This window comes from Sceloporus occidentalis, unplaced genomic scaffold (assembly GCF_023333645.1).
Source record: "Sceloporus occidentalis isolate IW3139 unplaced genomic scaffold, rSceOcc1.0.p SCAF_86, whole genome shotgun sequence".
In the NCBI taxonomy this organism is placed as follows: Eukaryota; Metazoa; Chordata; class Lepidosauria; order Squamata; family Phrynosomatidae; genus Sceloporus; species Sceloporus occidentalis.
Window position 1 is genome coordinate 711103 of NW_028317066.1, and position 16050 is coordinate 727152.

At 44.8% G+C, this 16050-nt stretch overlaps 1 protein-coding gene across 1 annotated transcript; it reads right to left on the minus strand.

The window, feature by feature from the left end:
- Positions 1-278: 278 nt before the first annotated feature.
- On the minus strand, positions 279-13916 carry LOC149284961 (uncharacterized). The gene is made up of 2 exons (XM_089495896.1): positions 13905-13916; positions 279-1541 (listed from the first exon to the last, which is right to left on the minus strand). Exons 1-2 carry the CDS (start codon positions 13914-13916, stop codon positions 321-323), a joined length of 1233 nt encoding a protein of 410 aa, XP_089352022.1. The 3' UTR covers positions 279-320.
- Between the last annotated feature and the right edge of the window lie 2134 nt (positions 13917-16050).

Consider the following 16050-nt stretch of genomic DNA (forward strand, 5'->3'; position numbering starts at 1 on the left):
ATGCCGGCCTCCAACTTTCTTAAGCCAAAATCCCACACATTGCAAAAGCTATAATTCCCATAACTATTCTAACCAGCTGCAACAAATCCCAACCTCCCATCTACCTAACCTATACCACAACCCACAATCCCCAGCCAAATTGACAACCCAAAGCAATTATCTATACTATTGGCAATTAAAACCTAAACTTAACAAAATCCAACTTGAAAACATAGAGACATATTGACAGACAACTTTTACAAATAAGATCACAAAGGCCTTTTCTTTGCACTGCTAGATTGAAAATATATTTGTTGTATTCGTTATTGACAAATATAATGTTAGGATTTGTGTGGCTTCTCTCCTCTGTGGACTCTCTGATGTGCCACTAGGTGTGACTTCTGAGGAAAACATTTCCCACAATGCTGGCATTTGTATGGCTTCTCTCCTGTGTGGACTCTCTGATGTTTCACTAGGTCTGACTTTGAAGAAAAACATTTCCCACAATGCTGGCATTTGTATGGCTTCTCCGCTGTGTGGACTCTCTGATGTTTCACTAGGTTTGACTTCTGAGAAAAACATTTCCCACAACGCTGGCATTTGTATGGCTTCTCTCCTGTGTGGACTCTCTGATGTGACACTATGTGTGACGTACAAGAAAAACATTTCCCACAACGCTGGCATTTGTATGGCTTCTCTCCTGTGTGGACTCTCTGATGTTTCACTTGGGCTGACTTGTCAGAAAAACATTTCCCACAACGCTGGCATTTGTATGGCTTCTCTCCTGTGTGGATTCTCTGATGTTTCACTAGGTCTGACTTTGAAGAAAAACATTTCCCACAATGCTGGCATTTGTATGGCTTCTCCGCTGTGTGGACTCTCTGATGTTTCACTAGGTTTGACTTCTCAGAAAAACATTTCCCACAACGCTGGCATTTGTATGGCTTCTCTCCTGTGTGGACTCTCTGATGTATCATTAGGATTGATTTCTGAGAAAAACATTTCCCACAACGCTGGCATTTGTATGGCTTCTCTCCTGTGTGGACTCTCTGATGTGACACTACGTGTGACTTACAAGAAAAACATTTCCCACAACGCTGGCATTTGTATGGCTTCTCTCCTGTGTGGACTCTCTGATGTGACACTACGTGTGACTTGCAAGAAAAACATTTCCCACAACGCTGGCATTTGTATGGCTTCTCTCCTGTGTGGACTCTCTGATGTGACACTACGTGTGACTTGCAAGAAAAACATTTCCCACAACGCTGGCATTTGTATGGCTTCTCTCCTGTGTGGATTCTCTGATGTATCATTAGGATTGACGTCTGAGAAAAACCTTTCTCACAATGCTGGCATTTGTATGGCTTCACTCCTGTGTGGATTCTCTGATGTATCATTAGGATTGACTTCTGAGAAAAACCTTTCCCACAATGCTGGCATTTGTATGGCTTCTCTCCTGTGTGGACTCTCTGATGCATGACTAGGATTGACTTGTAAGCAAAATGTTTCCCACAATGCTGGCATTTATGTGACCTCTTTCCTGTGTGGACTCTCTCATTTTTCTGTAAAGAACGACAATTACAGATGAGACTGAAAATCAGACTTAACAGAGGAGGGTGTTACTGCATGATTTAGCCCTCATTAATCCCTCCTTCTTAGAGATTAAATTAATAAAGTTGCTGTGAGTAACCTAATCATGACCCTGATGCCTATGCCCCTAAATCCATTGAACAGTTGCATTCTTACTCCTAGGAGCTAGCAAAGAAGAGACCATATGGGAACTGCCTTGAGGGAATCAGTAGAAGAAGATAGTCAAAGGACTGTTGAAAAAAAATATTCAATTAAACATGTGCAAAAATACTTTGATTGACAGGTGGCATCATATCCTGTGAGACGGCCACTGAATGCTGAGTCAAACCACAAGGCATGATGCAAGCTAACTGCAGAGGATGCTTCATGCTGTTTGTCACCAGGAGAGGACTCACAACCAATACAGTATGCAGCTCACATGAGGATTGGAGTGGATTGGATCGGAGTTGTGTGAGCAAGAGATGGTGAAGTTGATGGAAGTTGGAGAGGAGAGCTTGCAAATATTTGTATTATTTTGCAACTCAAGATAGAGAAGCTCCAAGGATTTCGATGAAATCGACTGTGTTTGTGACTTATTTTTAAGTGTGAAAAGTGGTCATTGCATTGCCAATGCCTATATCTGGATATTTGCGTCCGTACTCTGCTATGATATTTTTGAGCTGTATTTGGTGCATCACTCTCAGATTGTAGCGTACATTGGCTTGTGAACACGATCAAAATTCAGAGCCAACAAGAATCTGAGAGCCGGTGAGCTAATGCCTTTTGTCTGATGTATTTGCATCAAACACCCATTGCATTCAGTTCGTTTCACACCATTCTTCCCCCACAAAGGAAATATTCTAAAGTGATATAAACCTTTCTGAACCCACAGTTTCTGCCCCCAAGCACCAATTTCAGTATAAATATCAGCCCCGACTTCTGTTCTTCGGTGTCAGTCCAGTTACAGATAGACACTCTGTTTGTTTTCATGGCTAAACACCTCAATGCACTCACCAACCCCAATTGTCATGGGAACTACTGACCTCTCCTTATTTCAAATCCTCAGCAATTGGAATAAAGATCTGGATAGATAACGTATCACCATTATCAAAGTCTTACATCTATTCACCACTCCACCTTTGTTACCTAGTTCTTGAGTGTGTGCATGAACACTTATATGTATGTTTCTGTGTGTTTTGCTTTCCCCCTAAATAAAACATAAAAACCTATTTCAAATGCCTCTGAAGATCTGTTTGATTCAGGACCTGCTATAGATTGGCTGAGTCCAGAGATCACTATTGCCCCAGTAAAACTATTTCACTCTATTGAGCTAAGTACCAAAATCCCCTAAAAGCATAGCTCTTGCGTCCCACAACATTCCAGAATTGGCAGTTTAGGATTGGATATTTAGAAACTTTACAAAGTGGAGAACAATAGTTCCTCACTAAAACTAGAAATTTCATGATTCCGCAGGAAGTTGTTATGTCAATTAAATTACGTGTGAAAGGGAACTAGGAATGGTAGTAGAGCACAAGTTGAACATGTGTCAAGAGTGTGATGCAGCAGCTAAAAAGGCCAATGTGATCCTAGGCTGTATCAATAGGAGTATAGTGTCAAGATCAAGGGAAGTAATAGTGCCACTCTATTCTGTTTTGGTTAGGGTTCTCTTGCAATAATCCTGTGTCCAGTTCTGGGCACCACAATTCAAACAGATGTTGAGAAGCTGGAGCATGTCCAGAGGAGGGAAACCAAAATGGAGAACGGTCTGGAAACCATGCTCTCGCAGGAATGACTTAGGGAGCTGGGTATGTTTAGCTTAGAGAAGTGAAGGTTAAGAGTGGATATGACAGCCCTGTTCAAATATTTGAAGAGATGTCATATTCTGGATGGAGCAGGCTTGCTTTCTGCTACTCCAGAAAAAAGGACATGGAACAATGGATGCAAGCCACAGGGACAAGAGATTCCACTTAAACTTTAGGAGGAACTTCCTGAGAGTAAAAGCTCTTCAAAAGTGGAATATACACCCTCAGATTTTGGTGGAGTCTCTTACTTTGGAGGTTTTTAAACAGAGGCTGGATAGCCATCTCTTGGGGATGCTTTGAATGTCTGTTCCTGCATGGCAGAAGATTGAACCGGATGGTCCTTGTGGTCTATTTCAACTATTTGATTCTATAATTCTAAAGTGGAATCATAGCGCTCTGACAGTGAATTATGAAAGGGCCCTCAGTCTTCACAGGAAGGGAAATGGATTCAGGTTCCTTACCCACAGAGGCCACATTCTCATAATTCTCCATCATAACAGAACTGTACATCAGTCTCTGCTTCTTCGTCAACAGTTTCCATTCGTCCTCAGTGAAATATATTGCCACATCCGCAAAGGTCACCTGCAACAGAAAATAGCCCTCATCCAGAAAATGACTAAACAAAAGGGGAGGAAAGCACATGGTGCATTGCAAATATTATTTCAACACTTCAGAATTCAGTCCAGGAAATAAACTTTAAATTCTGCAAGCAAGAAAAAGCTACAGCCTTTGAGATCCAGTTTGTCTTAAATTCTTTCAATATAATATATAATATGATAAACAATATAAATTAGGCCATTTCTGGAATATTATTGATTGATTAAGATACTGACTATGTCAACATGTATAGTACATTTAGTCACCAATGAATCATTTAGCCATATCTCACCTAATTTCAGAGGCAAATTTCCTTTTTAAAAAACAGTTCTGGGGAGTACTCTGGGCTTGAGGGCCACTGGGCCCACCCTCAATTTAGGTTCAGAGATATTCTGCCATATCCCCCAGCATTTCACAGATTGGGAAAGAAAGACACATGTGGACAAGCAACACCAGAAGGGGGTCAAGATGGCCAAAGTTGTTAATTATAATGATCACACAAGCGAGGAAGGGTACAGAAGTTTGTTTTTGCTCCAACTCCTTGCAAGGGAAAGACCCTGCCCTCTTCCCTCCTCCCCTCTTTTGTGTTGATGGGACGCACACTCTTTTGAACTTGGATCACATTTTGCAGCAACTGAACTGACCTGAGGAGAAGGGGGAAAGTGGGAGGAGGAGAGTGAAATAGGACATTTTCAAAGCCCCCTCAAAAAATGAGGTAATAGAGGATTAACCAGGACTCTCTCTGCCAAACTGTGACAGTATGTTCTCTGCTTGCTTTCATGAGCCGGCCCAGACACAGATGAAACTAACAGTCAGGATGGCAACTTACCAAAGAGTTGTTGTACCTCTGAAGCCTCTTTCTGTTGGAGCCCAGCTCCCTCTGCTTGGCCTTTGTGTTGGCCATCATGTGGGAAGGGGGATCCTGGTGGCCCTGCACTTCGGTCACTTCCAACAAAAGACACTCCAAAGCCGTGTACAAAGTGTCCAAGATGAAGTTCCTGAGAAAAGAGACAAGGGTTAGGCTTGGTTTGGCTAGAAACCCTGCAGCACTCAAAATCACTGTATCATCATGACTTCTCTTTCACAAAGAGGAGGAGTGGGAGGACCTGCTTTATGTCCCAGGTGGAGAAGCTGTAGCTCCTGGGCTGCATAAGAGCTACATTACCTTAGAGATCTGATCTATGGCCTCCCCTCATCATGGCCCCCTCCCCATTTAGACACTGGTCAAAAAATCATTTCATTTTTGTAGATGATACTATTTCTCTAAGCTTAACTGCTGTTTTTGTTATGTCAGTCATAGCAGGAGCATGAAGTATGCACCTCCTCCCTCTGCTTGCTAAAGCCACATAGAAATTGAGGTATGTACATTTGTGTGCATTGTTTCTGAATGGATCTATTGTCAAAATGACAATTTCTTCACTTTTCCTTGTATATTTTTTAAAAAGATGCACACTGCTGAATATGTTGCACTTATACAACAAAAATCTATAAATGTATAGGCTTATGACTGAACATTGAACCGTGGATTATGCTCATTTGGGGGAAGTGAAGAAGTATGTAAACTCATGTTATAAACCCAGTGAAATGAATACCTCATAAAACTCTAGCAAACACCACATACACACACAGTCCCCATAAAACGGACTCGCTGGCGCACTGTGTGTCTGGGGTCTGGAAATCTCACCTCCACCTTCTGGGAAGACATTGCTGCCAGAGACTGAATTTGGGGCTTTATTCCTGCAAAGCATAGGCTCAGTCTCTCAGCTGCAACCCTTCCATACAATCCTGGATTGAAACATTTAAACAAAGTCCACTTTCAGCTCCAGGAATAAAGGCCTACCTTCAGTACAAAAACTTATTCCTGGAGCCTCAGAAAGAGCTCTTCTGCAGTCCTTTATGGCCGTAGCTTCCCCGGGTCAGAGGCCGTCTCCTCAGCCGTAGAGAAGGGTTGCTCTGAGTGCGAAGGAGGAAGAGGTCCACAGGGCTGAGGGAGGGAAGGCAATGGGGAAAGGTCAGTGCCAATGGCCATGGAGGGCAGAAGGTGACAATGCCTAGGAAGCTCCTCTGAGTCCCAGCCATTCTAGGAATGAGTGGCAGGAGTGAGTCCAGGGGGCTGAGGAGGTCTTTCCCAAAGAGGGAGGCAAGGACCGGTGAGACCCTCCCCAACTAGGGCCCAAAAGTCTCTTTCCCACCTCTCTCTCCCAGCCCCCAAAGCACAGCATCCCCACTGGCCCTGAATCCCTGCCTCCCCTTCCTCAGACACCAGAGGCCCCTTCCTTCTTTCCTTCCTCCCCCCCAAAATGGAGACTCAGAGGCACAAAGGGACACACTTCCTTCCTTTTGGCCCAAGGAGCCTGGCCTCCTTGACTCTGGAGCCTCAGGAGAGAAAGAGAAGCCTCTGTTCAACTGAGGCCTCAGAGAAGGTTCCAGAACATTATTCCCCACAGTCACAAGGAGAACAAAATGGCCACCGGAACACAAAAGCACTGCCAGAACACAAAATGGCCGCCGGAACACAAAAGCACTGCCAGAACACAAAATGGCCACCGGAACACAAAAGCACTGCCAGAACACAAAATGGCCACCGGAACACAAAAGCGCTGCCAGAACACAAAATGGCTGCCTCTGCCTCAGTGCTTGGCACTTGGCAGTTTGAGGCCTTCAGAGGAGAGAGAGAGAGGCTGAGGGAAGAGTGGAAGGAGGCCCTGGAGGGATGGGGCCTTGGGAGATAGAGAGCTTCCTGAGATATTCGATGTTCGCTTCCTAACAAAGTGGTTTCTGGCCTCATGAAGGATTTGGGGCAAACTGGATCTAAAAGGCAGTAGTAGCATTTTCTCTTGCCAATGGGATTCACAGTGTATTTCCTGGACTTGGTATCCCAGCATCCACAGGGCCAGAAAGAGGAGGGGTCCTGCCCTGCAGTAAGGCCCCTCCAGTCCCTCAGAAACAAGGACTACAACTCCCACGTCTTCTTTCTTTCTTTCTTTCTTTCTTTCTTTCTTTCTTTCTTTCTCCCTAGCTGCCTTGTGTTAGTGGTGTTACTTCTCTTTTGTCATTGTGTGCTTTCAATGCTTTGTTTCTGACTTATGGCAACCCTAAAGAAAGCCCTTTGCAGGCTTTTCTTGGCAAGATTTGTCCAAAAGTGGTTTTGCAAGTGCCCTCCTCTGAGGCTGAGAGAGTGTGACTTGCCTAAGGTCACTCAGTGCGTTTCCGTGGCCAAGAGGGCATTCGAATCCTGGGCTCCAGGGTCACAGTCCAATGCTCCAGCCACTGAACCACACTGTCTCTTTCTTGAGGCTTTGTCGTTTTTTGTGGAGTGGCTCCAAGTCATTGCCGACTTCTGGGGAGCCTCTCCTGGGGTTTTCTTGGCAAGAGCTGTTCAGAGGAGGTTTGCCATTGCCTTCCCTGAGGCTGAGAGAGTGTGACTTCTTCTCCAAGGGACCCAGCGGGTTTCATGGAGGATTAGGGCACTGGACCATGGCTTCCAGAGTTGTAACCCAACACTCAAACCACTGCACCACACTGCCTCCCGTTCCCATGTACAACCTGAGAAATAATTGCAGACTTTTATCTGTTCTTCATGTGTGTCTTCAATTCAATTCCAACTTATGGCAACCCTAAGGCAACCTTACCATGGGGTTTTCTTGGCAGGTTTCTTCAGAGAGGGGTTGCCATTGCCATCCTCTGAGGCTAAGAGAGTGTGACTTGCCAAGGGTCATTAAGTCCAAAACAAACTGCAGCAATAATCCAATCTGAGACTGCTTTAACTACCCTGGCTCAGTGTTAGGGAATTCTGGGAAATGTAGTTTTGTGAGACATTGAACCTTCTCTTTCAGAGACCTCTGGTGTCATAATAAACTCCATTTCCCAGGATTCCCTAGCACTGGGCCAGGGCAGTTAAAGCGCTCTCAAACTGGACTGTTTCTGCCGTGTGTTTTGGACCTTTCTTGGCCGCAAACTGTCCATAGCCTGCAATGCATCTCCTAATTCTGTTGGCAGTCCCTCCCTCCCAACACTTTCTCATTTCCCCCCAAAACCAGCGCAAAGCTGGCAGATGGAAAGAGGTTTTAAAGCAGCATTTAAATCTGCAATATTTGTTTATAAAAGACTAAATGTCCCAAATGCTATTATCAGTTTTGTAGCTATTATTACAGAAAGACGTAGAGCGCAAACTCCTCAAGTACCTTTATTTTCTGGAGTGAGATGGGCTTTTCCAACTGACTCACTGTGATGATCTCCGGTGGTCCAAGCAGCCAAACTGCAGCCCTGTAATAATAATAATAATAATAATAATAATAATAATAATAATAATGTTTTTATACCCCTGTCTTCAGCCAAAAGGCTATCAGAGTGGATTACAAATTGTTAATTAGACATTTAGTCATTATGGCTCTTAGCCCAGCAGACCCTTAAATTCCTGAAATCTCGCTGCCATCATCCAGTGAATTATAAAAGGGTTTCCCTTAACCTTCACTGGGACCAGTTAAGGAACCTTATTTCTACTTCTTTACTGATCTTCCCAAGCATCAACTGAGCCAAACCACCTGTAAAAGGAGCGTTGAGTAGCAGATACTCCAAGGAGATATTTACTGTAAATAACAAAATATAACTGAAATATAAGTCATACAAGATATTTAGAATCTTGCAGGTACAATATTTGTAAGTATATAATATTCAATTCATATAAGCTATTAGAAAATAAATAAACCTAAGCGTCCAATTCTGAGACTAACTTCCAAGCTCCGCTCTTTAACTCTCTCTCTCGATCTCCAACCGACACAATTCCCCCAACTGTCTCTTGGTCTCTCAGGTCTTATATCTCCTTCTCACGGAAGCTTCCAGAAGAACCTTTATCTTGCTCTCTGATTGGTCAAGAGAGCCTTCCGTAGCAGTGATGTCATTCTGCATTTGCATAAACCTCCTTTTACTGCCTGAAGAAGACCTCCATTGACTGGATCCCAGTTATTACACAAACACTTCAAGGGTTTGTGCCTAGCGATGACTAAACCGCTTCTAAACTGCATCCAAACCGCTCCTGGTCTTCTTGACGCTCAGAAACGCCTCGCAAATGAAGCCGGAAGCAGCGTACTGTAAGTGGAGGGACAAGATGCGTGGCTTAAGGAAAGCTAGAGCGTCCGGCAACAGCGCCGTCTCTTTGCCTGGAGCCACTGCAGTGGAATTTCCATCATTGGAGCCAAATGGGGCAGAGGAGCCTGTCCTTGAGGATTTACTCATTGCTGAGAAGAAACAACATATTGAACAGCAACCATGCCCTCCAGACTTTGTGAGCAAACCATGCTTTTCAACAGCCCATAGTGTTATCTCAGTGTATGAACTCTTAGACAAAAAACTGGTAATCAACTTAAGCGTCTTAAACTCCCCTTTGATAACTTTATACCAAAAGCTACAGCTCTAAAAGAAAGCTTGGGTCAATCCAGCAGCACAGGACCCAGAAAGGAAGGAAAGCTGGGCTGCAAAGAGAACAGAATCCATGATCCTAGGAGCAGTTCAGCAGCTGTTTCAAAGGAGCTGGGAAAGGAAAACGCAAGAGGACTCTGCAAGCACACCAAGCCATGCTGCAAATGGCCTAGAATTGATCAAGCAATGGCAGATGGAGTTCCTATAGAGCTATTATACTTCTACATAGACACCCCTATAGCATTGATATGCTTGCTGTGGAGTGGCTTCCCAGTATATCTGCACATAAGAGTATTGTGCTAACATTTGAACCATCTCCAATTCCTCTTCAGTTGGTGAAAATGAAGGGGTTTTTGATCAACTTTGAAATAATAACAAGGTGAGTTTATAGCGATAATACGACTTCCCTGACACTTCCGCTGTTCTGAGGTCAACTTCTAAGGCCCTTTTAAAACAGAGAAGACACATGCATAGAACATAATGGAGTCAATGAGCGCTAGCTGTGAAGACAAAGAAGGAGAAGTAATTTTGGGGCGATCTATTCTGCCTCCTTTGGATTCGACTATTCTTTCAGAAAGGGTTTTTCTTTTTTAATTTCCTGTCTGATTTTAACTCTTAAGGTTTCTCCTTTTTCCCTGACAGCAGTGAAGATTGGGGCTAGATATATTACCGATATTGCTGTTGATTGCTTTGAGGACGCCCTCATTTAGTTATAGTTTTGTTGTCTATATTTTAACCGAATTGAATTTTATACCTTTTACATGCAAGAGTATTATGTAATTTACTTGTGTTGTACTTTTATTATGCTGTTCCTACAGCTGTATTGTATTTTAACATTTTGTATGCAAATGGCCTTTGTTCTAAGTATTAATAACTGATTGATTGCTAATGTTATAATTGCAGGGCTTAATGGATTTGTTGCTTCAACTGGCAAAGATTGCAGGGGAATCACTCTCTACTCTGGATCCTCCAACTGGCTAGAAACAAGGAGGCTAAATTACATCTTCTTCATCCTGTCTCTCCAAGGAAGTGGAAAAGAATATTCTTCTCAGTTCCCAATGATCTGGGAAGAGCCAGTTAAAAATGTCAATCATCGTTTCCACACAGGAAAATACATTGTGAATCATTGAATGACAAGCTGAAAGCAACTCTGGTTGGTACTTTATGCATTAGGCTGAATGGCGTTGCTAGAGGCCCTGCCCCAGGAGCTAGGATTCAGCTCCCAAACCTCAGGTCCTGGGAGGATTCAGGGAGAGCTTATGGGAGCCAATGGGGAACGTTGCCTTCTCCTCCTGGTTGCTTTCCTGCACTCTTTTGTCAGGCTTGAAGACAACACAAGGTCAGTTCATGTAGTAATTCTGGAGTAGGAAGAAGAAAGTTCAACTGAAAACCAACCCTAGGATGGGATGGGTTGGGAAAGAAGGACTCAGGCTCTTAGACTGTTCCTGACCGCTTTTAATTTCCCAGTGAGAGTGGGTTTGTTCTTCATTGGAATCCTATTCTTGGGGGTTTACAGACAAGAGAGTCTTCTTAAAGACTAAGGGTTTTTTCCAAAATCCCTCTGCTTCTCCCTCCCAGAGAACATGGCTTCCCTTTGACATCTAGCTATGATGCTGAGTAGTACTACACAAAGATTTCCCCATCTCCCTTCTTGAAATGGTTCTGGTTCTGGAGGGAGAAAACCACTCCTTCTTTCCACAAAGTGTTGGCCAGCCTTGCTCCAAGGTGCCGTGACAGTCCCTGGTCTAGAGAGGCCTGTGGGGAGGATGGCATGGACCCACGGTGGGTGGGTTTCCCCACTGTCTCTTGGTTAAAGAGAGCCTCCGTGTCGAGAGGCAGGCGGCCCTTTCCCTCTGAATCCCAGCTGTCAGAGTTAGCACCCAGAATCCCAGACAATCAACCAGTCAGTTTGATTGATAGAATCAACAGCACTTTATTGATAGATCCAGAATCAGACATGTGCCTCACTCAGCTTCTTAGCTGAGACTAACCACACCCCTCCCACAGACAAAGTAACAGAATTCCCAAAAGCCAAAATCCCCTCCCATGCAGAAACCCGCCAAGCGAAGCCCCTCCTGGTTCCCACAGAACTGAAAGCACATTCCCTGCTCAGAGAGCCAGGCCCTCAAGGCCACCCGATAAGACACCTGGCCCTGCTATGCACTAAACATCACTATCTACATTTCTAACTGCAACTAAAGCCCCATCATCCCCAACTACTATACTACAACACTAACCACTATCTGGTAGAATACTAACAGGATTCTAACACCAGCTGCCCAGGAGGAGAGCAACCTCAGCAGAGGAAGGCTCTCCCTTTGGAGCAATGGAAAGGCATTTCTTAATCTGGCTTTGCCTGGGAAAAGGAGATGGGGCTCGCTGGACTTTTTCTGGACCCTTGGCTTATTTGACTGTTTAGTAGGGCTAGCGCAAGGTGGCAGAAGGAGGAGAACCGGCTTATGATGTTCTTCAGATGCAAAAAAGAAAGACTGGTTTGTCCTCAGAAACCCACCTTAGGATGGGAAAGGAGACAGACCAAAGAGGCCATTCTGTACTTTCCAGTCCCCAAAGGCTGGCTCTTGCATGTGGGGATGAGCTAACCTCAATCCATGTGGGATTTGCAGCATAGAGAGAGGCATTTAGAAATCCAAGCCAGAGAGACCTAGTGCCTCGTAAACTACACATCCCACCATTTCATAGCATGTAGGCATTAAAACTCCAAAAAGAAACAGTGCTGTGACAGTGTAGTGTGAAAGAACCCTTTGATTCCTCTTTATCTGTTTACACTACATCTTACGGGATCCTGGGATTTGTAGTGTAGTCAGCACTAGAACCTTTTTGCAGAAAACTCCAGTATCCCTTCCAAATGTGCAAAGCCTGCGGGATTCCCCACAGTGTTGTCATATCTGTTAAAGTAGAATCCTTGTGGTGTAATTCTCTGGGCGTCAAACCAAAGGAACCATTTCATAGGACCTGTTGAAATCCACATTCCTGTTGGAGTACTCTGCAAACACAGCCAATAACTTCAAGAGGCTGAGAGGTCTGTCCCTTTCTCTTCTTGACAGACCCTGAAACCAATCCTGGCCAGTTCCGTCAGGGCTAGCCTGCAAGAAGAAACTCTTCCATCTATAACTGTCGTCTTCCGGCCTGCGAGGGAGTTGACCAGGCAGGCCGAGCTCCATCAGGGCTAGCCTGGAAGAAGAGACTCCTCCCTCCATAACTGCCATCTTCTGGCCTGCAACAAATCCCAGCCCCCCATCTGTCCAAAGGAGGGCAACTAAAATGTTGAAGGGTCTGGAAGGCTGAGAGAGTGAGGCTTGCCCAAGGCTTCAGTCCTTTTGAAAGCCTTTTTGCTTTGTCTTCTAGGTGTTCCTTCTTGCACTGAAGAATGAGAGGAACCTTGTGCCAACCAAAAGGTTAACATTCTCTGGAGTTATGTCTGATAATATGTATATATAGGATTGTAATACCTGTTCATTTATTAAAAGTTTTATCATAGAATCTCATAGCTATGTCTCTTAATAGCAGTTAACCAAATTAAAGAGTATATAAAACAAAAACATGAAACAAGCTAGACAAGGAAACTGTTACATGGATTTGTAATTGGTTGACTGGCCGAACCCAAAGGGTGCTCAACTATGGCTCCTTTTCATCCTGGAGAGAAGTGACCAGTGGGGTGTCCAGTGGGGTTCTGTCCAGGGCCCACTGCTATTCAACATCTTTATCAATGACTTGGATGACAGAATTGGGGGCATACTTATCAAATTTGCAGATGGCACCAAAAGGGATCTTAAATTTGCCATCCTTCATCGCATCATCCTGTCTTGAATGCTATTTAACATCTACATGAAATCCCTGGAGAGATCATCCGGAAGTATGGGATAGGGTTTTATCAGTGCGCTTATGACATCCAATATCTCTCCATGCTCCAGACCTAAGCATCAACTAAGGAAGGCATCTCCCCTCTGAATGAATGTCTTGAGGGAGTAATGGGCAAGATGAGGAAATCAGATTGAAAGTGAATCCATTTAAGACAGAAGTACTTGTTGTTGGAGCCTCTAACCCAGGTATGGAGGTTTGTCTACCGCTCCTGGACGGGGTCACAGTTCCCCTAAAGGACTATCTTTGCAGTTTGGGGGTGCTCCTGGTTCCTTTGCTCCAGATGTCAGCTCAGATAGATGCGACGGCCAAGAGTGCCTGTTATCAGCTTCGGTTGATACGCCAGCTGCGCCTTTTCCTGGAACCTGAAGACCCCCAAACTATGGTTCATGCGCTGGTAAGCTCACATCTTGACTTCTGCAATGCGCTCTACATAGGGCTACCCTTGCAGTTAGTCTGGAAACTTCAACTAATTCAAAATATGGCAGCTCACTGTGACTATTTATTGATTGATTGATTTAGGTTCAGGTGAGCTTTATTTATAAATTCACATTCAGTTATACATTTGCGATGGTACTTTCCAGTTATTTATCACTTCCGTCAGCATCTCTTGAACATACACGATATTTACAGATGGATCATATTTACAACTTCTAATACCTTCCAATACATGTTCTATTTATTATCTTGGCATAACCTATATATTCTGTACTGATATTTTGCCCTTTCCTGTATTTTCCCCTGACATTAGAAAAGAGGTAGAGAGCAAACTCTTCAAGTATCTTTATTTTATTATCTGGAGTGAGATGGGCTTTTCCAACTGACTCACTTATAATTAGTATTAACTATTAATGAGTCCTTCTTTCTGGGAATGGCTCAAGCCCTTAAAGGCTCAGGCCCCTTCCTCCTCCTCCTCCATTTTCTCCTCTGGAGGGACTGAGCATGCTCAGTGGCAGCCAGGGCAGCCATCTTCCTTCAGGGCAGAGGGGCTTCAGTGGCTGCTACTGAGCATGCCCAGATCTCTTGAGGACCATGCTCAGTACTCTCCCTCCCTCCCTTGGTGTTTCCATGGTGACAACAGACTCTCCCTGGCAACAGTGAAGGAGGCCTTTCTCAGAGGCACAAAGACACTCCTCTGGGGGATGACATCACTGGTGGGCAACCGTCCAATCAGAGGGCAGCTGTTGGGGAAGACGCTTCTAGAAGGTGGCTGCTGAGACTAGAGAGGCCTGAATGGGGTCCTAGGAGGCTGTGGCTTTGACCATTGGCTGCTTAGGAAGAAGAAGGGCTCCTTCTGGGTCTCTTTAGCAGGGAAGGGAAAGTGGGGCCTCCATGGGGCACTCCCCAGTTTGGTTCCTCTGTGAGAATGAGGACTGGAGGGGAAGAGCCCCATTTTGGAGCCAGAGATGGGGGATGGAGGGCCTTCTGTAGGGAGGCAACTTTGGGGCTGGAAGCAAGGAAGGCCCCTTCTCCTCCTCCCTTCAAATAAGACAGAAAGGCTCCTCTGGCTGCCAGGCCTCCTCTTCCTTCTTGGGGGTCTCTGGGGGGTCTATGATATTTCAGAGGGGAATCAAAGGGTTTCTGTGTGTGAATATATACATCTGCTTCTGTTCAGGCAAAAGAGGACCATCTCTGGTGTTGAAGCTCTTTCCAGACTCCTCTCCAAAGGCTGGATCCTGGAGGGAGGAGGCTCTGGCTGTGTTTCCTTCATTGCAAACAGTTGGTCTTCTTTCAACTGGGATGGACATCCTATCGCCCACCAGATGTTGACAGACTACAGCTCCCATCATCCCCTTGGACAGCATAACAAATAAAAGAAGGATGCTGGGAGTTGTAGTACACTGACACCTGGAGGCCAAAAGAAATCCCATCCCTAGTTTAGGGCCAAGCCTTGTGCGTAATCCCAACTAGAGTGGTTTGGGGCTGGTTTTCTTAATGAAGAAAGAAGGAACCCAAGACAAGAGCCTTTTCCTGTTCCTTCGTTCTGTTCAGTTGGCTTCACTCTGGAGCAACCCTAAGAAGGAGGGAACTCCAAAGACCTTGTTATTAACTGACTGAACAAGGTCTTGCAAGCTGAAAGTCTTCCTTTCATTGACTCAGTCCACCTCCAGCCACTCTGTCTCTTTCCTGATGCCTTCCACTTTACTGACCATCCTCCTTTTTCCCAGGGAGTCATGTCATCTAACTATCTGCTCAAAGTACAATAGCTTCATTGATTTGTTTGATCTTCTAGGAAAGGTTGAGGCTTGCTTTGCTCTGAGAGCCATTGAATTCTATCTTTGGTGGTCCATGGAAGACTGCATAAGTGTTGCACATGTAAAACACCTCCATTTGTACTTTCTGCAGGTGTGCAAAGAACCAAGATGGCCTCCAAAGGAAGGAAGAGAGGAGAAACTACCCTCAGTTCCTCCTTCAAGGAAGAAAATGAAGGAAAGAAGACCTTGGGACAGTAAATGTTCAGCCCTCCTTTTTTGAAGTGGAGCCATTGGGAATTTGAGAGACTGGGATGCAATGGGGGTCGGTTATGTACAATCCTCTGTCTTTCAGTGATTAGTTGATCCGTGGTTCCTGCCATCTTGCCCTTGCTTCCCCTCCCAGCCAATCAGGGCCAAGGATAGATTGAGGGATTGGGATTCCAGCCAACCAGAGCCAGGGATGGAGGGAGGGACTGTGATTCCAGCCAATGATGGCCCCTCAGAGTGTCCTCAGGAGGACTTCTTCTGTTCCTGCCTTTGTCCTTCTGTGGAAAATTGATTAAGGGACAAAAGGATGAGAAATGCAATGAACTATAAGGGAAGGTTATTGT